The sequence below is a fragment of the Crinia signifera genome, chromosome 5, assembly GCF_055691185.1.
Source record: "Crinia signifera chromosome 5, ASM5569118v1, whole genome shotgun sequence".
NCBI lineage: Eukaryota > Metazoa > Chordata > Amphibia > Anura > Myobatrachidae > Crinia > Crinia signifera.
In genome coordinates, this window is record NC_139221.1 from 170,719,150 (window position 1) to 170,745,233 (window position 26,084).

The window sequence follows — 26,084 nt, forward strand, 5'->3', positions numbered from 1 at the left end:
GTATTACATCTGGCACCGGTGTTTTATGTGATTTTATAATAAAAGAAAAACCTTTTTTACTGAATGAAATTGGACTGAGAGACGTTTATTTAAAGAAAGCTTGATGCGAGTACCACCATCTCTTTACACGTAAGGGCCAAGTAAGCATTGTTGATCACATTGATACAGAATGATTCTGGAAAAAGAAACCTTTATACCTGGGGTACTAACCCTTTTTCATGTAAGCAGAGTGTAAGCATTCTGAATATCCGTTGATGCACAAGGTTAACGAAGATCCACCAACTCCACACTTGTAATATAGAAGAAAGTGTCCAGTCCTTATGGTCCCATGGGATTCCCATACTTACAGAGACTGTGTGTGTTTGGGACTACTACACTATATTTGTTTTTGTTTTCCATTCTATTTGCATGTGATCGTATGAAATAACTGTGGATAAGAAGTTGTCCGAGATCGACAACGAGTAAAATATATCCTATTTGTGTATTATTGGTGATCAATACCAACAGTAGAGCGCTGCCCTCCTAAAATCCTTTTTGTATATAAAAAGACTTGAAGATGTAAAGATATAGAAATAGCTAATGTCCTATTATTAGAGATGGGACCTAAATATATGAAAAGCCTGGAATATATTTAATATAAAATTAATCAACATATAGGCATATAATCTACTACTAATACTACTACTACTACTCTTCAACCAGGCTATACACTCTTCCAAAATAGATATTATACAGTAGGCCCCTAATAGGTCCCATTAGGGACCGCCAAAAAAGAGAAAAGAACAGAGAAAAAAAATATCCGACAGTGTGTAGGACACAGCAAATGTCAGGCCATAGACATCCACTTAGGTATCTCTGTGCGGGAAAAGAAAAAATGTAAACAACTTAATATACCTCCTTATTGAGCCTTTCAAGTTATAGACCTCTCCCCCTGTGAGAAGGGTAGTTTATTCAGTGAATTTGGGATTTTAACAGAGATATCCCCTTCGGCCAAGAGCTTTATACCTGCTGCTAGATCAGAGATCACATATGATGAACTCTCATAAGTTGTGATGAGCTTAACCAGGAAGACCCACTTACTGTATATCGAATCTCCTGATCCCATAAAGCTGCAGTTACAGAGGCTAAATGTCTCCTTTTAGATATAGTAGCCGCTGAGAGATCTGGGAGCAGCTATAATCCCCCCAAGGTATCCGAGGGGCCCATGTTGTGGACTGTTTGGAGTATACAATCTTTTGTAGTGAAAGTTGTACCCATGTCAGTGTACCCCGTGGTAGGGACCTTGAGACGCTCTTAGGTCTGGGTAAGCAGTGTACTCTATCCAAGAGGAGTTCTCTATCTTCCATAGAATATTACGGAAGAGAGACATAACATAGTCCTTGAGCTCTGAATTTGAGATGGAATCTGGAATACCTTCAATCTTTGTGTTATTCCTTCTAGAGCTGGCATGTCCAACGTTGGCCCTCCAGATGTTTTGAAACTACACATCCCAGCATGCTTTGCAATAGTTTTAGTATTCATTCTCTAATAGTAAAACTGTGGCAAAGCATGCTGAGATGTGTAGTTTCACAACATCTGGAGGGCCAACGTTGGACATGCCTGTTCTAGAGCGATCTTCCATATCCATCATTTTAGTTGCCAATACATATTGCTTTTGTTGCTGGCGATCCTGAGCCGTCTTTATTTCACTATGAGACTTGTTAAACTCATCCTCTTTTTTTCCAATTGATCATCTTAGGATCCCAATGCAGAAACCTCTACCTTAACTTCACAAAGTAGTAGTAAGGACTTGCGTAAGCTCAGTTTTGAACACGTCAAGACCTGGCATAAAGTTTTGACCGTAAGAGGTGCCACAGAGTCGAGATCTACCCCTGTGCCCGCCAGTATAGAGAAGCCCTGGGATGTCGTCAGTGTAGGTGCCAATGTTACAGACATATTTAGCTGGCTCAAAGAGTATGTGTTTCATTGGCAAGCGGAAGTATGGGGTGGTGTCTTTTGGCTTGTGGGCACCATACTGGGCCAATAGAAGAATACTCTTACACAGATATTGAGTACTGAAAGCCAACAGACAATGAATATAGAACTGATTATTAAATCTCTTTGTTAATTGCGTGAAGTACTATATATTTAAGTATTGATAGAAATGGACATGGGTGTTTGTAGAACTATTTAATTAGTCACATTATATCCAGCAAACTGAAGTGGAATCTGTGGAGTTGTTGTTATAGTGGTAACTCCCATAAGGCAGAGTCAGCGTTGTGACAATTTATAAGTGTTATGGTCAGATTTTGTGTTTATAGTTAACTATTTCTTGTGTAAACACCACTTTTTCACCCTTTGGGGGGAAAAACCTTTTAGCCCCCGACTTCAAAATGGGGGCCGGACCTCTGTCTATTCCCCTTCCAATACTTCCACGCCAGCAATTCTACTGGGCTACAGCCTTATTATCTGCTAGTCGGGTTCCTTGGTCTCCGAGAGACAGCAACAGTCTTATCCGCAGTGTAGTGTCCACAGTCCAAAAATAATATTTCACAGTATGAACAGCACCCCTGCTTTCCCTCGCTTTTCTGCAGCCAGGATGGCCGCCATCCGCTTCCTTCTCTCTTCCTCCTCGGTATAAAAAAAAGGCTCTGGTATCTCTGTCCCCAACAGGAGTCCCGCTTGCAGGTGGCCACTAAGAAAGAGAGTGGCTGCACTGTCCTGCGGCAGCTCAAGCTGCAGGTCCCGGTCCAGCACATGGGTGACACATGGGGATGACACACTGCAGGTCCCGACCCAGCAAGAGTGAGACACACGGGGATGATGCGCCGGCCGCAACCTACAGAGGTGAGCGGCTAGAGCAGCGCATGGAAAAAAGCTTGAGCTGGAGCTCCTGTGTCCTCTATCCACCTCGGTTGCCGGTTAGGCCACACCCCCATCTTGACAGATTTTTTTTAAACTTTACAATGCCATAATATGGAAACAGCATGAGATATTAAAATAAAATGTTGTATTTTTCTTATACTAAATATATTCTTCCATATACCAAATGTTAACAAAATCTGTTCTGTTGAGGTAAAATGAGTGCATTGATTTGACACGGAATGACCCAGGGGTTGGAAGGGGAGGGAGAGGCCTGCATTTCCAGAAATAAGGCTGTGTCACCCAAATTTCTTGAATAGGCGAACAGGTATGTTTGTCACCATGCCGACTTCCAGGCCTCATATTTCACTGCAGCTTTTCAGCTGGTCAGCTATGTGATTGCGATGTTGGATACCAGCTTGCAACATCATTGCAGTGCTGGAATAGCAACAACATACAGGAGATTGCTCTTCTACTGAAATGTCTCCTGCATGCTCCTACTGGAGATCGGATGAAAATACAATTCTGCTTGCATGCAGCATGGCATTTGCGTCCATCCTCAAATCAGGTCTTATATCCACAGATAAAAACTCCCAAAAGTGCTTTTGATTTGTTTAAATGATTTCCAATGTGACTATAGGCGATTACCAATGCTTACCTCTTTCTACAGGTTTAATTATTTTTATTTCCCATCTAGGGTAAACATTCTGAAAATCTCTTTCAAAAGAAAAAAGTTTTTCATTCAGCAACGCCAGAAACATGTAAGTAATATTAAAGCTCCCAACATACAGGTCTAGAGATGATGTGACAAGACCCACTGTATTAGCATATGGTACAGAATAGTGCTTTGAATCAGCATGGGTTATAACTTTTTTTTTGTGGACATTGCCAAATACAGTTTTCCCAGTAAAAATATTATATGATGGGGACTCGATAAAGTGATAGATAGCAGTTGATGGACTAATTGCAGGCATCTTCGGGTTATCTAATAAATTCAGAGATGACTAAACTGCAGCAATTTCAACTGTTTTTCCCTTATAACTGATTGCTGCCTTAAATTATTGTCAAATTAAAGCTATGTACACACAGTGCAATTTGGCTATATAGCCGAAATGGATAGCAAATTTGTGCAAATTGAACCGTGTTTTGCTGCATTCAGTCCAGGGGCGGGCTGGGCCGGGGGGGGGGGGGGGGGCAGGGTGCCATGTGCCCCCCGGGCTGCTTCATCCAATAGTGCTGTGGGCCGGTGGAGGCACATCTTTAGGCTGGCTATAGCGATCGGAACACATAGCTCTGATCACATAGTTCACCTGCAGAATCAGAAGCTGCCTGTGGCATCAGTGAGGGCAGCGGGGAGATTTAAAGATGACCGCCGGAGGCTGAGCAGGGCTGCTACACATGAGCAGTAGTCCCTTTTCCCATGGGCCTTTGTTCCCAGTAGCTGTCGTCGGGGGTCCTGACTCCTGCTTCACTCCAATCTGCTTCCTAAAAGACGTGCAGACGGGAGGAAGGAACTAACATCTCCTCAGCTCACAACCCTGCCCTTTGACTTCGGCTCCTCAGTCCTGCTTTTTGGTCTTTCTGCTTTCACCAAGTAAGTCCCCCGCGCACTCAGTGAGTGAATGCACCGTTATAGGCAGCTGTCCTTGCAGTCATCTTTCCCCAGTGTCTCTTACACCACCCTGTGGCTGCCACCCCTCCTCATAGCCCCTGACCTTCAAGTGTCCCTGTCCCTGCACAACCTGGCAGATGCCACCCCTCCTCCTAGCCCCTGTCCTTTTAGTGTCTCAACTCCATGTGCCTTCCAGTCCTGCCTTGTGGCAGTTGCTCCTTCTCTTATTCTCTGCCCTTTGAGTGTCTCTGTCCCCCTAATGTGTCTCCCTGCACAACCTGTAGCTGCCACCCCTCCTCATTATCCCTGTTTTTATGTGACTCTCACCCCTCTGTGTCTCCCTGCTCTCCCCTGTAGCTGCTACCCCTCCTGATTATCCCTGTTGTTCTGTAGCCCTCACACCCCATGTTTCTTACCACACTGCCTGGCAGATGTTACCCCACCACATGGTCCCAGTCTCCGCTCCTCATTGCCCTCCTTGTCCCTCTATTTTTTTCCTGTGAAGAAGGGGTAGTGTAACTTTTTTTTTCTTATGGTGCCAATGTGTTTATTTTCGTGTTAAACTTATGTGCATTATTTTTTAATCCCCGTGGGGGCAATTGTGCCTTTTTTTCCCCATTGAGACTAATGCGGTGCAGTGTAAAGTGAATAAGGAGCAATAGAGGGGTGTTATGTGAATAAGAGAAATTATTGTTTGATATGTGAATAAAATTGCATTACTGTGTAGAGTAATTTGATTTGCAAACTGTTGTATGGCCGAACACCTTTTTTACCCGCACATCTTCGGAGCGCACCATCCCTATTTAAAATTTGGAGGGTGAGGGCACCAATGCACTAGCTGGGATTTCTACAGTTGAGGGGTAAGGTGTGCTGCTGGTTGCCCAAGTGATCTATGCTCCTGGGAGAGGGGTGCTGGGTTACAGTTAGAACTAATGTCTGTGATAGGTGGCACCAGCCAAACTCTTGCCAATGGCATCAGTTTGGTTAGGGCTGGCTCTGCGGGCTGCCTTAAATACTAACAATGGTCCTGGTGGTCCAGTGTATTGCCCTGATGCAGCCACGGCTGCATTCTGAGTCTCTGACTGTTTGCGGCAGTCATGTGATTCATCAACATCCCTCTGTGTCCTGCAGGGCTACAGAAGCTCTGCAGGTTCAAAATGAGCTAGAAAGCAAACTGATATGGCCGTGCTGCCGCACATAGGCGCCGTATCATAGTCAGAGAATCTTGCTTGTGTGCGGCTGTCGTGCTCCGCTCAGTGAGTGACAGCATGCATAACAAGCCTTACAGGGTGTCCACTTCTGCAGCATAACTTATTATTAACATGGCCCCCCTGCTGCTAGGGGCCGTTGACATCCAGAACCACCCCCTTTTTAGTACCTACAGGCTACATTTCCAATTAATAAATACTCCCCCAAGATTTTTATTCATACATATTTTTAAAACGAAAAACCTCCATTTAATGATGTGCCTCTGGGCCAGTGCTCTGGACTTGCCCCCCAGGCTAAAAGTTGCCAGCCAGCCCCTGATCCAGTCCAAAGTAGAAATAGACTGTGCAGCACAGTCTATTTCTACTATCTTGGAACAAGGCTATGCTGCTCAATGCAGCATGGCAACTGCACACCATCCCTCCCTCCCTGCCTGCCAGCCAATGCCAGCACACAGCTGGGTCTGATGGCTGCCAATATTGAATCTATATCAGCGGCCACTGCATTCGCCCATGTGTACCCCCTTAGGGGCACACACACAGAGCGATTTTGTGCTCTTTTCTAAGCATTCTGTATAGATTGTTTAGGAAGTAATCACAGATCTCTCCGTTTGTATACCCCAAGCGATTATGTTATCACCTGCTAACTAAGTCAGTGCATGCAGTCAAAAATCTAGTCAAATTGCTTAGCAGTGAATGCAAATCTCTTTGTGTAAACAGAATGGTGGATAGATGGTTAATTTGCATTCTGAACCATTACCCTGTATTTTTTTGCTTAACAAACCTACTTAGAAAATAGCTTAGCACACATCTCTACATGTGTATTATGGTGGAGTAAAAAAGTTGAAATTGAGATATTCAAAATCGGTTAGTGTGAAAAAGTTGTGACTTGACCTGAATAAGAATTGTGCAAAATTGTTTTGCTCTAAGTCAATATCTTCTGTCTAGGCAAGACACCTAAAGTTTTGCTTTGTAGATGAAAATAACGAAACGAATGAGGAAGCTCCAATCTAGTTAAAATTATGTCAGGACGCCTTAGAGTGGTTCATTAATATACTTTAGCATGAAAAAAAAAAATAACGAGCTTGTCCTATTGCAAAGTTTCTGACTTTGGTAGGAGAAAAAAGTCTCTGATAACTGACCCGTTTTCAAAGTCACAATCGTGAATACTGTATTGTGTGTTTTCACCCGAAGGTGTTTTTTTTTTTTAGAGAGAGGATACTCTGTGATTGAAGTGACCAAAAAAACTTGGGGCAAAAAATCAGGGTAAATCCCTTTTATTTGCCCTTAATAGAAAAGTGCACCTCTGTGTCTTCTAATGTCCAACTCTTTACTGAATGCTACAGTAAGTTCAGTAAACAATGCATTACTCTCTGTTATTAGGTACAGTATTTTATACACTTCTGTTTATTGTCTTTAATTGTGGTTGTTTATTTAAACATGAATTGGTCTGAAAAACAGTTTTGCATTACTTATGCTGGGAGCATGTGCCAGAAGAGCAAGGTGGGCAATTTGGCACTGGGGGAGAGATACTCATGTGAATGCAAGAGTATTACAGGTCTACTGAGAAGCTGGAGCCGCCAATGAGAAATGGTAAGAGACCCCTATTCAATAGGGGTTGAATAATTACTCCCCCTCCCCTCCCCCGTTAGGCAGAGATCGGGCAAGTGGTAGGGTTTTTGGCATCCCCCTGCAAACTAGAATGCTTTTCAGTGAGAATTGTGGGTACTTGTGTAGTTTCATGGCGCCATGCTACTTCCGGGTTCTACGCTCGCCACGAAATATGTCAAAAAAAGTAACTTAACTCCATGCCAACATGGTTAGTTCATACCCCCACTATCCATGTTGGCATGGAGTTGATTTTAAATAGCGTGGCGAGCGTAGCGAGCCACCGAGCCCGCAGCGTGGGCAAGCAAAGCTTGTGCATGGCCAATGTGTTAAAATGTTCGCCTCACCATTAGTGGTGGTGGAACTCGGTTCAACCCCAGTCCCCCTGACTTCCGCTGCGTATGTGGTCCTTCGACCTGGGAGCTCACTCGCACAAACAACACTAGGACATAATAAAGGCTTCCACTACTGTGGGAGATGTACAGGTTGTAATAATATGAGCAAAAAAAAACACAAAACATTTACAATCATGGACTTCCACCACCAAGGGACAGACGTTCAAAACAACAGATATATTGTGAACATATAGGTATCATTTACATCCTGAGATTCCCCTGCGGGCTAGAATACATAGGTAGAACAACACGCCCCCTCAAAAAGAGAATCTATGAACACACCAGGAACATCTGTATTGGCTATGAAAATCACAGCGTCTCCCTACACTACAAAAATGCACACAATAGCAATCCCAAAGATCTTTTTCATGGCCATAGAAATTCCCAAGAGAAACTGGAGAGGGGGTAACACCTAGACACACTAAACAAAATGGAACTCTTCTGGATTTTTACACTCAAAATACTGGCACCCAGAGGGTTAAACATCATTTTCCACAATGGATACCTGGGTTAGCTTTTTAAAATTACACTATCTCAAACTGACAATTATTCAACCAACACACCGGACCTACCATATTAACACTCCTTTATGCTTATAATGTCATACAATGACCACTGGCAACCTAAACATTCTTTCTTAAATACTTCTTTTAAATACATTTGCTCTAGTGGATAGTTCCCTAGAGGGGGACACCAACATCCATGAAACATCATCTATACTTAGACAACAATGTCCACCATATATACAGCACTGTTAACTTTCAACTCACACAACCAGGCAATACAGACTGTTTATTCAGGTGATTTACACATTTAACTCATTATACCAAACACACCCCCTGGACCAATCAGAGACGGACTCTACACCAGGACACGCCCCACAAGCATAAATCCCGGTCCAAGGACTTGCACCCATATCCTTGAAAAAGGCCCCTTAGGCTGAAACGTGTTGTGAGATATCACCCCACCATAACAGAACACTTCAAGCATCTCATTCCCAGGCAAAGTCACCTCCGCAGCGAGTTTAGAGCATTTGCACTCCGGTGACGTCACTCCGGGGAAAGACGCGGTCTTGTGAGACCCAATACCCGGAAGTCGCGTCCCAGCTAGAGCTTGTGGAGCCAGGCACACACTCTTTCACCGGCAGAAGGACACTGCAGTTGCAGTGCTCCTGAACAATGCCGCCGGCCACACCACCGAATACAGGAGATTAGGAGAGGCAAATCCACCCTTTTTTTCAGGTTAGCAACTGGACTAATTGGAGCCAGCTGCACCACGACACAGATAGTGTAAGAGGCTAGGTAGCGGGACGTCGCCCCTAGCCTGAACACACCTCCAGAAATTGACTTTGTACATTTATTGTTACACTGTCATGCTAAACTACCCTTCTTGCAACTTCTTGAATAAATGAATAATAATAAGACAAGAGTCTCTGGTATATGGCAATAAACACAATAACAGTATTTGCACTGAAAGTAGTAAACAAGATGACAGTCTTTGTAAAAGAAGATAATCAGGATTGCAGTCCTTTGTATAAACAATGATTTAGACACTTGAGTTAAATTACATAGAATACCTGAAGATTGGATCCTTGGAAGATTGGATGCTTGGATGATTGATGACTGAACGAAGTGAAGATTGGATGATTGAAGATTGGAAGATTGAAGATTGGACGATTGGGGATTGAATTATTGGATGATTGAGAATTGGATGATTGGAAGATTGAGGATTGGATGATTGGAGATTGGATGATTGGAGATTGGACAGCAGGGTCTGAAGATGAGCCAAGGGATTTCCAGGAAGGAAGATGATTGATGTGTGTGGTTCAACGGAGACTGCAGCAATGGAATCAGAGACCAGCAGGGTATGAAGAGAAGCCAAGGGATTTCCAGGAAGGAAGGCAACTGATGTGTGTGGCTCACCTGAGACTGTAGCAATGGAATCAGAGGCCAGCAGGGACAACCAGCTGGAGAGTGCAGTGCATAGGCATTAGGATGGACAGGAATTTCCCCTTGCTTGCAGGCTAAGGAAACAAGTTGTACTGACACAGATGGAACTAGGCAGCTCCCCTTTATACCAAGGGAAGGACTGCCATAGGCCAACTGGACAGAATTGGAGGAGATGCCCTAACCTGGCCAACACTGCTTTTGCCCTCAAGCAAGATGGCGGCACCGTACTCCAGTGCCGGCCTCCTGACAGCCAGACTGCCACACCTCTGTTAGAATCCATGCTTGCTGCTCACAGCTGCACAAGACCACCACTGCCTACCTGACCAGGACCCCAGCGGTCACACGCCAGCAGTTGGCAGGCATGGACTGGTGAGTACTGTACCCAATGTGCTAAGCCACGGCGGCGCGTGGCATATATTTATATTTATATAAATATATATATGTATAACTAGGACCGGCACTCCTCTGTATCCACTTACGTTATATCATCCGGTGCATTCACAAAGTAATTGTAATTGCAGGTAGGGGTGCGGCACTCACGGCAGAGTAAGAATATATAAGAATATACTGTACACCAGTTTAGTAAGCAATGTTTCCATGTCTTTACTGTGACATTTTCATCAGGCAACAAGAAAGAAAGCATACAAACATACCTTTATACACCAGTGCTCAGACGCCGCCATCTGCGTTCCAGATCCCCGGGGCGCATGTGGATTGAGGTCATCCCTCAGGGTCACAGGACCTGATGCTGTGTGCCACCATCACCATAACAACTGTAAACAATCAGGGCATTGTCATAACAAACATGTACAAACTACAAACTTCTTAAAAGCCGTCTGTATCGTTACACTGGAATTAAAGGCATATCGTATATATCCATCTACATCAGGGGCGGGGAACCTTTTTTGTGCCAAGGGCCAATTGTATGGTGGAAAAATACTTCGGCGGCCATATGTAAAAATATCTCTTACCGCCGGGTGAGTAGGAGGGACACTCAGACTGGCTACGGGGGCCGCATACGGCCCCTGGGCCTGAGATTCCCCACCTCTGGTCTACATCATTAGAAGACTGCAGTATAAATGTAAAAGATATGTGTGTCCGATGTGACACAGTAGAGAAAGATACAGTCTCAATCATGGTGTACTCAGGAATAAGAGTGCTGGAAAAGACGAACAAGCATAAAAGGCTGGAAGATCACAACATCTATATAAGTCCTATTACATATAACAGGTAATTTACGAGTCATGCATGTAATCCCAAGATGTTCATTAAGGCCCTTGGGAGCAATAGTGTCAAGGCGGTGAATCCACCGTGTCTCGCACTGTAGTAATTTAAGACCTCTGTTGCCACCCCTTATATTGGGTGGCACATGGTCAATCATGCGATATTTCAGTGATGGTAATGTGTGTCTCGTGGCAACAAAATGTTTAGGGACAGGAAGCTCATTTTTAACCCCTATCAAGGGCTAAACGGATTGAGGACATACGAGCTGTCATCCGCTCCTTAAAAGTCCTCTCCGTTTTTCCAATATATGTAAGCCCACATGGGCATATGAGCTGATTGACAACGAATTTTGATTTGCAGCTTAATGTATGTCTAATTTTGAACTTCGCTCCTAAATGTGGATGATAAAATTTGTTGCCAGGAATCATGAAACAGCATACAGTGCAGGTGCACCTAATACATCCTCTGATAGCTGGTTTAGGAGACCTATAGTTGATGATATCTGCTCTCACCAGCAAATCACGCATGTTTGGTCCACGAAAATAGCAAGGCATTAGCCTAGTATCAGAGATATTAATTTCCCTGTCTAATTGTACTATAGGCCTTCATTTTTGAGAAATGTTATTAATGGTGTTACTGGCCGTGTAGTATTTAGTAACCCAGGTGATGTAAGTATTTGCGGACTCCCTGGTTTTGCTAATGAGAAGTTGTTCCCTTGGGACTAACATAGCTCTAGTTTTAGAGGCCTCCAGGTCCTTTTTCTTATAACCCCTTTGTAGGAACTTTTAAATCAAAGTATTAATTTGGGACTCTGCCTCCAGTGGATCAGACACTATCCGTTTTATTCTTATCATTTGTGAATAAGGGAGTCCCTGTATAAGTTTACCGGGGTGACAGCTAGAATGGTTTAACACGTTATTGCGATCAGTCTCCTTCTGAAAAAGGGAGGTACTGATTCTACCATTTTCAAGTCGATTGGCTACATCAAGAAAATGAATCAGACTTGTCACAAGTTATGGTAAATTTAACAGGACTAGCACTTTTGTTATGGTTATCAATGTGTTTGATGAATGGGGTAACCGGACCTCTCCAAACAATGAGGAGGTCATCAATGTATCTAAAAAACAGGGCTATATTAGCTGCTATATCACTATGTTCAAAAAAGATCTGTTGTTCAGAATAAAACATAAAGATATTGGCATAAGCCGGTGCTGCATTCGATCCCATTGAACAACCATTGGTTTGTAACCAGTACTTCCCATCATGTATAAAACAATTGTGAGACAAAATAAATTTGAATAATGTAAGTATGAAGGAGATTTCAGGTCCCTGATAATCCTCCTGTAATACCAGGAAGTGTTCCAAAGATCTAATTCCATCCACATATGGAATGATTGTGTCACGCTCTTAGAAGCACTAGCTGTAGTGTAATGGAGGCTGGGTGCTTTAATATAAGGATGTTGCATCCACGACAGAAGGGAGTGAAACAATAGAATAAAATGAAATTGGTTTAATAAAGATATTGCAAACAAGTGATACTGATGGCACAAATGATATACTGTAGATTATGCAAATATAAAAGTAAATTGTCCAATAAGTTATTGCAGAATATGATGATGCTTGATACTTGAAAGAGTATTGTAATATTGCTTGAAGAATTGAAGAATAAATGGAGAAGTAGGGAGTTGATCGGATGCTTGAAATATTGGATGTTGGAATGAAGATTGAAGAAACAATTGGAAGATTGGATGGTTTATTGGAAATTTGGAAGATTGGTTGAACGATTCGATGATTGGTTGAAAGATTGGATGATTGGTTTGGAGGATTGGATGATTGGTTGAATGATTGGGAGATTGAATGATTGGTTGAAAGATTGGATGATTGGTTGAAGGTTTGGAAGATTGATTGGAGGATTGAAGGATTGATTGATTGGTTGAAAGATTGGATGATTGGTTGAAGGATTGGAGGATTGATTTGGAGGATTGAATGATTGGTTGAAAGATTGGATGATTGGTTGAAGGATTGGATGATGAATATAAATGAAGAATATAAAATATAAAAGAAAGAAGACTGTCCTTGCTGGATTGGATTGTGGCTGCAATCAGAGGTAACCTTTGGATATAACCATCGGGAATGATGAGCAAGATAATACCCCTTTGGGGGGCTAACCTTGCTGAATCCGCATTGGTGGCAGTGGACAAATGTACCCCACCAGGACCAGGGACATTTTTGTAATAATGTTGAAGTGTCCAGCAAGTTTCTGCAATGCTTCCGGATGAATGTTTGTAGTATAGCGTCCAAATATACTGCTGAAGGTTGAAATAATGAGTCTCTTGCTGCGACGATAGGTCTTCCTGATGGATTTATGTACTTTAGGGATAATTTATATGACTGGGGTGACTGGATAAGGGGGTATCAATGCAATCATCAGTTCTTGATCAATATATTTATCATGTAAAGCTATGTTCAAGATGTTTTTCAGCTCCGCACAATATTCACTTGTAAGATCCTTGGTAATATATATATATATATATATATATATATATATATATATATATATATATATATATACCTATATATACCTATATATACATACATACGTCCAGCAAGCCGGTGACACTCTGATGAGCAATAATGTAAACGACACCAAGGTCTCAGTCAACGTTTCAGGGATCCCTTTTATCAAGACATGAATACTGTTGTACAATACAGGTTTATATAACACGACATACTTACAAACATGTGCACCCCTCACCAAACACGCTCCATCCTGGAGTCAGGTGACGCCATCTGCGCCGACGTCCTGGCATCACAGGGGGCGTGCTCTCACCAGCATCTACGGAGATGCCATAGAGATGAGGGTGTATTCAAGAAGCCTGTCCTCACTGTCTGTTGTTTGTGCCGCCGGCTGATCGCAGGCCAGACTGTACCATACAGGATGGGGACCAATTTAATGGAGGCAACCTTAAGACTGTGAATAAATAAAGAAACATACATAGTAAATCCATGTTGGACAGATAGAACGGTCTCTGACTTAGTGCCTACTATTAAGCTGGGGACTGTAAGGCTCATTGGCGAGTGCTACAGTAAAGCAGCAACACTGATCGCTAAGGCTCTCACAAACTGTGCCGAGTGACTTAAACCTAATATTAAATGGCTGTAAACTGTCATGGCTGGAGATGAAATAATAAACGGACAATAGAGACTATATTAAAGAAATAATGAACGAATCACCACTACATTAAAGAAAGGTAGTGAATGACAATAATTCATTTAATCCGAAAGGATGGATCTGCAGTGAGATTTTTCCTCTGTCGCCTCCTCTCCGATTCGGTGGTACCCAATCAATCATTTTATATTTAATGTTTGAGATGGAATGATGATGGTCTCTGTAATGCCTGGCGACCGGCTGGTCAATCGGTTTTCCTTCTAATGCTGCCCGTATGTGTGAGCGGTGTAATGCTATTCTTTCTTTCAGCTGTCTGGTCGTCTTTCTTATATATAGCAATCTGCAGGGGCACCGGATCTGATATACTACATATCGGCTGGTGCAAGTTAGGGGGTACTTGATTTTAAAGATTTTGCCTGATGCGGGATGTCTGAAGGTATCTCCAATTTCCATAGTAATGCAGGTAGCGCAGCCTGTGCACCGATAGTTCCTGGGTTTACGGGTCAAGAAACAACAGACAGTGAGGACAGGCTTCATGGATACTCTATGGCCATCTCTATGGCAACTGTAGACGCTGGTGAGAGCACGCCCCCCTGTGATGCCAGGCCATCGGCACTGATGCACAGAGATGACGTCACCTGACTCCAGGACGGAGCGTGTTTGGTGAGGGGTGCACATGTTTGTAAGTATGTCGTGTTATATAAACCTGTATTGTACAACATTATTCATGTCTTGATAAAAGGGACCAGATCCCTGAAACGTTGACTGATACCTTGGTGTCGTTTACATTATTTATTACATTATTTACCCGCTTACTGGACGTATATATCTATTGTTTGGATGAGGCACCTGTACCGCTGTTTACTATCAGGAGTGCCGGTATTTGGGGTGTATATATATATATATATATATATATATATATATATATATAAACCAATCAAGTATTATAGGTGCGCTCAAACCATGCAGTCCTCAGCACTCCGTGCTAATATCTCTCTTAGAAAAAAAAAATCTCTGAAAAACTTTGCATCCAGGACATCCACACTTGGTCAAAAGTAATAGACCGTCGCTCCCCAATGTATTAACCTGTGTCCCAACGGTATTAGATGTCTGCAAAAAAAGGAAAACAGAGGGGGCACCTCATAGTGTAATAATTTTCTTTAATATACTTTAAAAACAAGAATCACAAAAATTGTCCCAGAGGATAATACTTGTACCGAATATTTCATCTGCTGTGGGCTAGAATACCACAAGGTTTTTATATCAACCATGGCACCGTATGTAGGCTTTCCTCACACCACACAAGCCGTCCTCCACGAACAGCGCTGTGCACCGGGAACACTCTCCGCCATACAGGCAGCCAGAAGACATGGCCGGGCAGGATCACAATTGCATCACGCAGCCACGCCCCAAACGCATTTCGTCATTCAGACTTCGTCAGTGGGCCCACTTTCCTAGCGATGATGCAGGAGCGGGCATCATTGCTAGTATGCAATCTCTGGGCCACACACACTAGGCAATTTTTAGCTGAAAATCACTCAAAACGGCTGCTTTGACAGATTTTCAGCTGAAAATCATGAAATGTGTATGGGCCTTTACTGACACAAAAATTGCTTAGTACAAACGGGGTGAATCTTACAGGCGTTTTTGTTTGACTAGATCATAAAAATCACCTAGAAGGTTAGCTATAATCGTCCCATGTGTACACAGCAGGTGATAGTGATGTGTGGCCTTGCAGTGTCACTATAGCCAGGCCAATTAGACTGTGCAGGCAAGACATTTTTGTTTTGATGTATTTGCTATATTTGTGTATTTGGTCATGGATCCCGGTGCTGCAAGATGTAGTTAGCCCTCTCTGACTTTACTACATCTTGATTAGACGTGAGGCTCAGTCCAAATTGCCAGGACTGTCTCGTGTGTACACCCCTTTAGCTATTGCCCACAGGCACATTGTGAGCTTTTGGCTAAACTTCTAGGCTAGTTATCATAATCACCTGCCAAAATAACACCATGTGTACACCCATTTAGTCTTTTAGTGCTATTGTTTATAACTGCAACACACTTTTGGGCCCCACACACAGGACAACATTCAGGCATTTTCTGAGCGATTTTAATAAATCATTTAGAAAATGCCTGAAAATGCATGTAAATCATTGTGTGTATAGACGACACAGCAATATAAATCTGCCCAAGATTCAGAAAAGCTCGGTCAGATAACTAAGAGCAGTCACTCAGAAGCTCCTGCTCATCTCCCATATGTGTGGCCCGGGCAGATGAGCAGCGCCTTCTGAGCAGGCAATGCGGCACCCTCCACCCCCTCACCCACCCACCCGCGGCACATCTGACCTCCCCCACCCGCGGAACACCTGACCCCCCCCTCCCCCACTCGCAGCACTTCTTGAAAAAATAATATTCAAATTTTTTTAAAACCTTCATTTGTGTTTTTATTTTAATATTTTCATTACAGGGGGGGGGGGGTATAGGTACTGGGAGGCCTTTAATGTACCACATGCTGGTACCCGTGGTTTTCCCAAGTACCAGCATGTGGGGCAGCTATCAACCCTGCACCGACCGCCAAGGGGAGGAGGGGATTGCCCTGGGCTTCAGCCCAGGCCTCGGGTGCCCTGGAGAGGGGGGACCCCTTTATTTGGGTTGTCCCCACCTTCCCAAAAACTCCAGGCCCAGGCTAACTAGTTAGGGAGGGTAATGCTTTGGCCATGGGATGCTGTCAAGCGTGTCCTCTGGCTATGGCATTACACCCCCTGCTAGTAGAGCCTGGGGATGGTCCACAAAATACTGGGGACCCCTACTCATTTTGTCTCCCATATTTTGGGAACCAGGCCTGGCTCAAGAGCCCAGTGCTCATTTCTTGAATTTAGGGGGGACATTATTTAATTTTTTTCCCCTGGTATTCAAGAAACTAGGACTAGCTCAGAGAGCCCGGGGCTGGTCATGCTCGTGGGGGGACCTATGCCATTTTTTTACATTATTTTTGTTTCTATTATAGACTAAGAAGATCAGGGCTGCCATCAGAAAGTATGGGGCCGGGACTGTCAAAAAAGGCAGTGCCCCCCTATATGTATGTATGTATGTGTGTGGTGTGTGTGTGTGTGTGTGTGTGTGTGTGTGTGTGTGTGTGTGTGAAGGGAATAGGTGGAAATGGAAGAGGGAGGGTGAGAGAGGATGAAAAGGGGAAATTGGTGAGTGTGTAACAAAGAGTGAGAAACAGAAGAGAGACAGGTGAAATTGAGAGAGAGAGAGGAGCAGCAGACATCAGCCTGAACAAGAATATATATATATATATATATATATATATATATATATAGACAGAGATAGAAGATCCGGCACTCCAATCGCATTAGTAATGCAGCTCGCTCCGGTGCCTTCCCAGAACCAATATGTGCATCAGATAGGAGACAGGCAAGGGCGTCACTCGGAGACTTGTTTCTTGCAGAAAAAACTTACCCTGAGGATGAGCGACACGCTCGAAACACTGGTGTCGGTTTCACCCATGCAATAAAGCTAAGTTTTTTCTGCAAGAAACAAGTCTCCGAGTGACGCCCTTGCCTGTCTCCTATATATATATATATATATATATATATATATATATATATATAAGTACTCACTGTGTTGAAGGGCTGACAGGGAGATCCTTGCTGCAGAAAAAAAAAAACGACATGTCCCAGCAGCCCCTGCTGTCCGAGACCAGAGAAGAGTCTGGCTCACACCACAGGGACAGAATGGACACACCACAGGGACAGAAATCAGGGGCAGAGATAGCGGGTAAGGAGCTATTTAATATTTATAGTTGTAGGACCAAGTCTGGGCCCCCTTCTCTGTCAGGGCCCGAGACTCCAGACCCCACAGACCCCCCCCCCCCCCCCTGTCTGCAGACCTGAAGAAGATGACACTCCCCTTTATTCCAACCCATTATTAAAATTTGAAGACTTTTTTTTTATTCCCCTAAAGTCGCCTAAATCTTTGAAATTTCTCATGCTGAATCTCCCATTATGAGTTTCACAAAGCTGTTTATAAACATGTTTCTCAAACTTGGTCCTCAGGACACCAAACAGTTCTTCAGTTCTCCTGTGGATCTTTAAAATGCACCCCTGCTAGTTAGTATGGAAAATGTGAATTGTTAGTTTTTCTAAGGACTTGGTTTATATAATTGCAGCAGGGCCGGCCTTAGGCATAGGCACACTAGGCAATTGCCTAGGGCATTTGGAATTCCTAGGGGCATCAGCAGCTTCTGCTGATTAAAATGATATGCAGCATGCCTATATTCTGTGTGAGTGAGGCTGTATCTGCATATGAAATAGTGTATTCATGGAAATCACTGTAACATAGCATTCCGTATGCAGGTACAGCCACAGTCGCACACAAAATATAGGCATGCCGCATATCATTTTAATCATCGGAAGCTCCTTGTGTGTGCTGGTCATAACAATGCAAATAAGACGAATTTTCAGCAAAAAAGGCACCCAACGTTAGCAGAAGGGCCAGGAGCTGCATGGCCTATTGAGACAAGATGTATGAGGAAACATCTGAATCCAAGCAGAGGCAGAGGTCACAGTATTAGCGGCTGTGCGGTCTGCGGGTGGGTTGGTTGTGCAATAGTGTTCGGCATATGTGTAAGGGGCATTATGTGTGTCATGTATAAATGCATTAATAATGTGCGACATATGTGTAACAAGCATTATGTGTGTCATGTGTATAAGGGCATTAATAATGTGCGACATGTGTAATGGGCATTTTGTGTGTCATGTGTATAAGGGCATTAATAATGTGAAACATATGTGTAAGGGGCATTATGTGTGTCATGTGTATGAAGGGCATTAATAAAGGTTGGCATAATGTGTAAGGGGCATTACGGTTATAAGGACATAAATAATGTGTGTCATGTGTAAGGGGCATTACTGTGTGGTATTATCAGGGGTGCCGAGAGAAAGGGGTAGGGGGTACAAATTACCCAGGCCAAAGCCTGATGGGAGGGCCCAGTGGGGGCCCTGGGCCCCCTCCCCTTAAGTGACAGCAGCAGCTGCAGCTCTTCTCCTCTGCCCAGCACACACTGCTTTGTGCTGGGTTGCAGTGTGGCCATGGAGGTGGTTAAAATACAATATTTTCTCAGGATTTTTTTCTAAGGGTATAATTTGATGAGTAATGTATATAAGGTAAAGTGGTACTACAATGTGATGTAACATGAATAAGGGACACTCTCACATGATATAATGTGAATAAAGTTGCACTACTGTGTGGCATAATTTGAATTTGGGGTAAAATTGTGTGGCCATGCCCCTTCCCAGCAAGAACGCACCCCTATTTGGGCTGCGCACCAAATGTGTGCACTGTTTCTATTTAAAATATTGCAGGTAGGAGCACCAAAATGATGACTGCTATGATGAGGGTTGATGGTGCTGGGAAAGGGGAGCAGTGTCAGAGGCGGAACTAGTGGCGGTGCTAGGGGGCACCAGCCAAAATCTTGCCTAGGGCATCATTTAGGCTAGGGCCGGCTCTGAATTGCAGTGTGTTGTACACTTGTAGTCCAACACAAATAATGTAAGCAAATTGACCTAGTGCACATACTTAAGCTTTCACTTTATCATTGATTACAGCATTTGTAACCATTGACTCTATTTTGCAAAAGCCCCATACACACCGGACTCATAGTTTGTATACTCCATTTATCTGACGGTAGTTAACAATGGTTATGCTGCAGCCACATGAATGTTCAAAGCATGATAATGCAAGCACAATACTTTAAGCACTGATAGTACTTGTTGAGCAAAGGTTAGTTTGATACAATAAATAATCATAGTCTCTGATAGGATACTTAATAATAAAACTACTGTAGGATGGTAAATAATGTTAAAAACAATTGTGTCTGGGTTTTGCGTGTGCTCTAAATAGCTGTAAAATAGCTGACTTGGCTTAACTGTTTACGACTGTTGGGTTGTCTTCTTGATATTACTGGGGTGTTGTATGGCATCCAGTCAGTCTGTATTCTGACAGTCAGTATACAAACATTGGAATTCCAATCGCTGGTACTCATAGGCGTGCACAGCCCATTTTATTAGTAGGTGCACAATTGGAGGGGCATTTCTATCACCGCCCACTGGGCGTGTCTATCACCACCCACTGGGCGTGTCTATCACCGCCCACTGGGCGTGTCTATCACCGAGCTAGCTTTGGCGTACTAACCCAGGAGGGGAGAGGAGGTGAGCTAGGGGAGGTGAGGGGGGGGGAGGGGAGGTGAGGGGGGGAGGTGAGAGGAGGTGAGCGGAAGCATCCTAATATCTGTGGTGTGTTTTGCTGGGGCAGGACAAACCTGCCCTAGTAGGTTTGTCCTGCCCCAGCAAAGCCGACATCTCAGGGGGTTAATTGCTAATTTTTCACGTATGACTAAAAACCTAACCTAGCTTGCTTCCTCCTAGGAGGAACACTGCAGGCAGCCAGGTCACTCACGCTGGCTGGCTCCTATTCGTGGTGGTGGTGGATCATCATTCACTGCCTCTGCTGCCAGCCCAGGTCGCGTGCTGCTGCTGCTGGGCTTGCTCTCTCAGGCAGCAGGAGGACGGCGGGAGCGCGGGCAGTAGGTCGGGAGCGCGGGCAGGAGGACGGGTCTGCGGTGCGACAGCACCACGTCTGTATGTGATGTTTATAGAGGCGGGGCCGGGGGCTAATGTGAACGGAGCTCACTGAGATGCTCAGCCCACGTCCCGGCCAGCGCTTCCAGGCTGGAGATCGGCAGCGGGCGGCGGCGGCAGGCAAGTAACTGTCCTGACCACCGCTGGCTAACTGTGCTACATTTTGCGTGCAATCGCGTGGGGGGTGCCATTAGGAGGTGCCTGTGCACCCCCGGCACCCCCCGTGCGCACGCCTATGCTGGTACTCCGACAGGGTGGCAAATTCAATGAAGCCTCTTGCAGGCTCGGTGAGTTCACCACGCTGCGGGCTTCGTAGCTGGCTGTGCTCACCCAAGTTGCATTCTCCTTCTATGGGAGTCGTGGACCCCCACGAGAGAGTATAGCCCCTGTCAGTTGGGATTCCGACTGTCAGGCATTTAATCAGTTGGGATTCCAATGTCGGTGCAGTGACTGTCGGGCCATCATTCCACACCCATATTACTGTAAAAAAGAATGCATGAGTGTGTGAGGTTAGAGCTATATACAGGATACTGATCACATATAGAAATGTAATGTGGTCCTTATTACACTTAGGGCTATATGTACAAAGCCTTAGAGAGAGATAGTGGACTGAGAAAAAGAACCAGCCAGCCAGCTACTACTACTACTACTATGCTAATAACTACTATGTTATTGGCTGTGTTTAAAAAAATTGCAGATAGTTGGTTGGTTCTTTATCTCTCACCACAGTGGTCGAAGTGAAAATTTTGAAAGGGGGTATGAAAAAATTGAAGGCTGCAATTTTGGGTGTGCCTTATGTGTGCACACCCTGGACAATGGGTTTGTCCACACCATATACCCTATATACACATTATGCACCACAATAGTAGAATCCCTTTTACTTTCTAGCTCTAATGACCCTTAAGGTGCCCATACACGGTCCGTTTAACGGATCCGTTCGGCACTTAATTACAGTAGCACGCATCGCATCGGATCGCATCCCTAGTGCATGCCTTGTGCATGCACTGTGATCCGATGCGATGTGTACCTAGTACAAAAAGTATGTGCAGCACATACTTTTTGTACCGTACTATGTGATGCGCGGGAGCGCGCATCGCATAGTACTAAACGGAGCTGGAGAAAACGGACCGTGTATGGGTTGCATTACACAGAATGAATCAATATTCATATTATGCCACACAGAATGAGCCAAAATACACATTACGCCACACAGTATTAGCCAAAATTCAGGGACAGAGATGGTGACAGCAGGGACAAAGGGTCAGCATGGACATAGGGACAAAGAGAGTGACAGCAGGGACATAGGGACAGCAGCAGCACAGACATAGGAACATAAAGAGTGAAAGTATGGACAGAGAGAGTGACAGTGGGGACAGGCAGAGTGAAATCAGAGACATAGTGGCAGAGTGAGGGACAGCTGAGACAGAATAAGGACCAGCAGGGAGAGGGAGAGTGATGACAAGGACAGAGAATGAGATGACAGGTAGGGTGACAGCTGGAACATAGGGACAGGAAGCGACAACAGAGATAGGCAGAGTGACAGCAGGGACAGACAGGCGGGAGAGAGAGGCAGGAAACAAGAAGAAAAAGGTGTACGCCGCACTATCTATTACATTTAATAGTAAGTGACAACAATTTAAATAAAAAAAAATATTGACAACAGATAAAAAATGAATGCGGTACTTGTGTAGTTTCATGGCGCTGCCGCGCGCGCACACTCTGTCTCAGAAACTTGGCAGCCTGCCAGAAGCTCTGTTTAACTGTGCACGTGCCGCTCTAGCTCTGTTTAACTGCGCGCGCCGCTCTAGCTGTAAGCTATGTTATCGGCGTAGCGCCGGGCAGCAGCAGCAGCGCGCTGCCCAGGCGCTGACAGGTCACTGTGGTACTTGTAGTTCCACAGTGAAATAGGCAGTCTTGCGCACCGCTGACAACGGGGGCATGTGAAGTGGACACCCCGGCACACCGCTGTCGTGTCAGGGCTTCTAAACTACACAGCCCGGCACACCGCTATCAAAGGGGGTGTCCCCCATGTAGATGCTAAATTTTAGGCGCAAAACCGTCTGAATCCACACTGCCTGCAAGCAGGAGAGAGTCTGGATTTAGATGCTAAAGAGTCTGAATCCAGGCTCCCTGCAAGCCACTAAGAAGGGGGGGGTCTGGATTTAGGCGCTAAAGCGTCTGAATCCAGGCTCCCTGCAAGCCGCTAAGAAGCGGGGTTTCTGGATTTAGACGCTAAAGCATCTGAATCTAGGCTCTCTAAAAGCCGCTAAGGTGGTGGGGCATCTAAATTTAGATGCTAAAGCGTCTGGATTTAGTTGGGTGTAGGGGTACATCTAAATTTAGACGCTAAAGCATCTAAATTTATTTGGGTCTAGGGGTACAACCTGTCCACAATGACACTAGTCGACGCAACAGCTGTCTACCTTGTAAATTCCACTATCCACGCCAACCCGAAGCATGGCGAGCGCAGCGGTACGCGTCCTACGACCTTTTCATACCCCCACTATCCACGTCGGCGTGAGGTTGATTTTATAAAGTGTGGCGAGCGCAGCGAGCCACCGAGCCCGAAGCGGATACCTTCACAGGTATCCGCGTCCCCTCGCAGGCTTCACAGGTATCCGCGTCCCCTCGCGGGGCTCGCTGCACTCGCCACGCTTCGGGCTCGGTGGCTCGCTGCGCTCGCCACACTTTATAAAATCAACTCCACGCCGACGTGGATAGTGGGGGTATGAAAAGGTCGTAGGACGCGTACCGCCGCCCCTCGCGGGGCTCGCTACGCTTCGGGTTGGCATGGATAGTGGTGCTGTTTCAGGAACACATTCACACCTGCACACTCATACACCTGAGACAGTAATGACGACATTTTTGGTAACTGTTAACTGGTTTTTAGTTCAAATTTAACTGAGAACTGAGGATAAAAATGATTCAAGAACAGTAGCTAATCACCGTTAAGAACAGTCCAATATTAGGGAAAAAGTCATAATTGGTGAGAGGAACAGGAAGGAGCTGCTGCGTCATCACCACCACCACTTGCAGAGTCGGCCGGCTCGGCGCTGTCATCATCCTTCTCGAGCAGGGGGAGCAGGGTCAGAGCATGAAGGATGCGTTGGAAGGGGTCCTGGGTGCCTAAACTCTGCCTCCACATGAATTCCTGGAGGTAGGAGTCCAGGTGATGGCGTGCGGTCCCCCTTTGGCGCTTATTGCGCCACTTACAGCTGCCCCACAGGTGCTCAATGTTTTGGGTGTGCACCCCAGTGTCCAGGTCCACAAAATTATACCTGTGGTTGACCTTCCCATGCAGGTAACCGGCCTGCTCGAGCTGCTGGGTGTTGTACGCCCTCCAACAGTCTGTGTACACGGTGGTGCCCGGTTCAACATGGGCCTCAATGGCAGCCATCAGGGTGGCCGCATCCCGCCGCTCCACCGCAGTCATGAAGCACTGCCCGGTCTCCCTCGAGATGCCCCCGAACACCCACTGCTGGGGCAGGAGCCTTCCCACATTGCTCTTCCTCTTCACATAGAGGCTCTCGTCCACCTCCACGATGTGACCCGGGCCTCCGATCCGCTGCTGAGGCTGCTCCAGCAGGTCCACCGTGCAGGCCTCCCTCATGAGGTTATTGTACTGACCGCTGTTTTTTGCGAGATGTTGAGCTGGCGGTCGCAAAACTTTATGCTGGTCAGCTCTTCCGCCCAGCAATAGATGAACCGGATCAGGGTCACGAAGCTGAGGTGAGACCCCCGATACCACTGCGCGGACCTCACGCTCACCTTCTTCCGGCAGCTGCGAATGTGACAGCGCCACATGCGCTCTTTGTCTCTCAGCCTCATGGGGTGGCCATTGGGGCAGGTCTAGGTCTGCGGCAGGAGCTGGTGGGCCTGCAGGAAAGCCACCGCCTCCTCCTGCGGCAGACTTAACAGAGTCAAACGCTCCATCGCCATAGTCAGGTTCGCCACTGCCATTATACACCTCCGTCTCTCACACAGTGCTACTAGTGCGTAGCGCTCTGACTGACTATGTTACGCTGTCCGCACGGTGCTGTCCGCGCAGGGCTGTGCGCGCGAAGTGCCGGGAATGTGACTTCAATGTTAGCGTCTACTTTTGGGACACCCCCTTTGATAGCGGTGTGCTGGGGTGTGTAGTTTAGAAGCCCCGTTTGTGTCCTGTTTACACGCTACATTTCATTACATTATAGCTAGAGTGGCACGTGCAGCGCTAAGTTACATTACATTACATTATAGCTAGAGTGGCACGCGAGCCTCTGGCAAGCTGCCAAGTTTCTGAGACAGAGTGTGCGCGCGGCGGCGCCGTGAAACTACACAAGTACCATGAATGCTGCTAAATATAAATGCCTGAGAGGGAATTGATATTGTGGGCCAGTCCATACGGTACCGTAATTGCCTCTGTTAGGTGAGCTCCATTCCTATGATGCCTCTTATCAGGGTCCTGTGATGGATCCAATATGATGGTAAGTCCGATATAACCACGTGTTACTTCACTTCATAGATGCTTCTTGGGTGGAAATTCACATATGGGATCGCACTCCCCAGCAGGTGTGTGAAAAAGAATCCACTTGTTTGAACTGCAAGCCACCCATTTGGGGCTAGGTGGAGCAGTGTCAAAGTTTTGCAGTAAGTGTGGTAAAGAGGCTGGTCCAGTCTCAAGGTGAATCTCAGAGGTATAGTGTGGTAAAGGTACTTTGCAACAGGCTCCCTCTCATCCACCAATGCGTTTCACCAGTATAGTGGCTTCATCAAGGTGTAGAGAGGCATTGTGGCTATTGGGTTTATATACCTGTATAATTATACTAAGGAGCAGCTTAATTGGCACTGTGTTACACATCATTAATACACAAATATCATAAAATGCTCATAGAATCGAGGGATCGCATGAGCAGATGAAAATAAACATGTATAGTAATAAAAGAATACAGCAGGGTATGATTACCTTACCTTAGGCTATGATCAGTGTCGTCGATGCGGACAAAGAGTGAGAGGTGGCGTGTAGGGTGGTAGAGGATGTAGGGAGAAAGGAGGGGTGCAGGGTGGAAGAAGATGCAGGGTCATTGGGGGGTGCAGAGGGAGAGGATGGCAGGCAGAAGAGCAAAGCTCCGGGGCAGGGAGAAGAACCGGGCTCCCGCAGTGTTGGAAGGCAAGAGAGCCAGGGGCAGCAGGGAGACAAGCCAGGCTCCAGCGAGTGAAGACAAGAAAGGGGAACCACCAGTAATGCTATAGCTGCTGTATCGGGAGGGTGTAAGGCTCCCAAATATTCAATGGAGAAAGAGAAAAAGCTATGATACAGCGCTGGGGTTTTCCTGAAAAGAATTTATTACAATGTATATTCAATGAATAAAAAAATGAATAAAAATAGCACACATAATACAATAAACATGAGAATTCGCAATTGATATAAAATCAAAGATATTAAAAAGGGATGATT

At 45.3% G+C, this 26,084-nt stretch overlaps 1 protein-coding gene across 5 annotated transcripts in view; it reads left to right on the forward strand.

Moving 5' to 3' along the window:
• Positions 1 to 26,084, forward strand: part of PTPN3 (protein tyrosine phosphatase non-receptor type 3) — a 524,536-nt gene that overhangs the window by 254,218 nt on the left and 244,234 nt on the right. For all 5 annotated transcript variants that reach the window (XM_083188292.1, XM_083188290.1, XM_083188291.1 and 2 more), the window contains one exon: positions 3,539 to 3,602. In XM_083188292.1, coding sequence (XP_083044418.1) covers positions 3,539 to 3,602 — 64 coding nt within the window. The remainder of the gene's footprint in view (positions 1 to 3,538; positions 3,603 to 26,084) is intronic.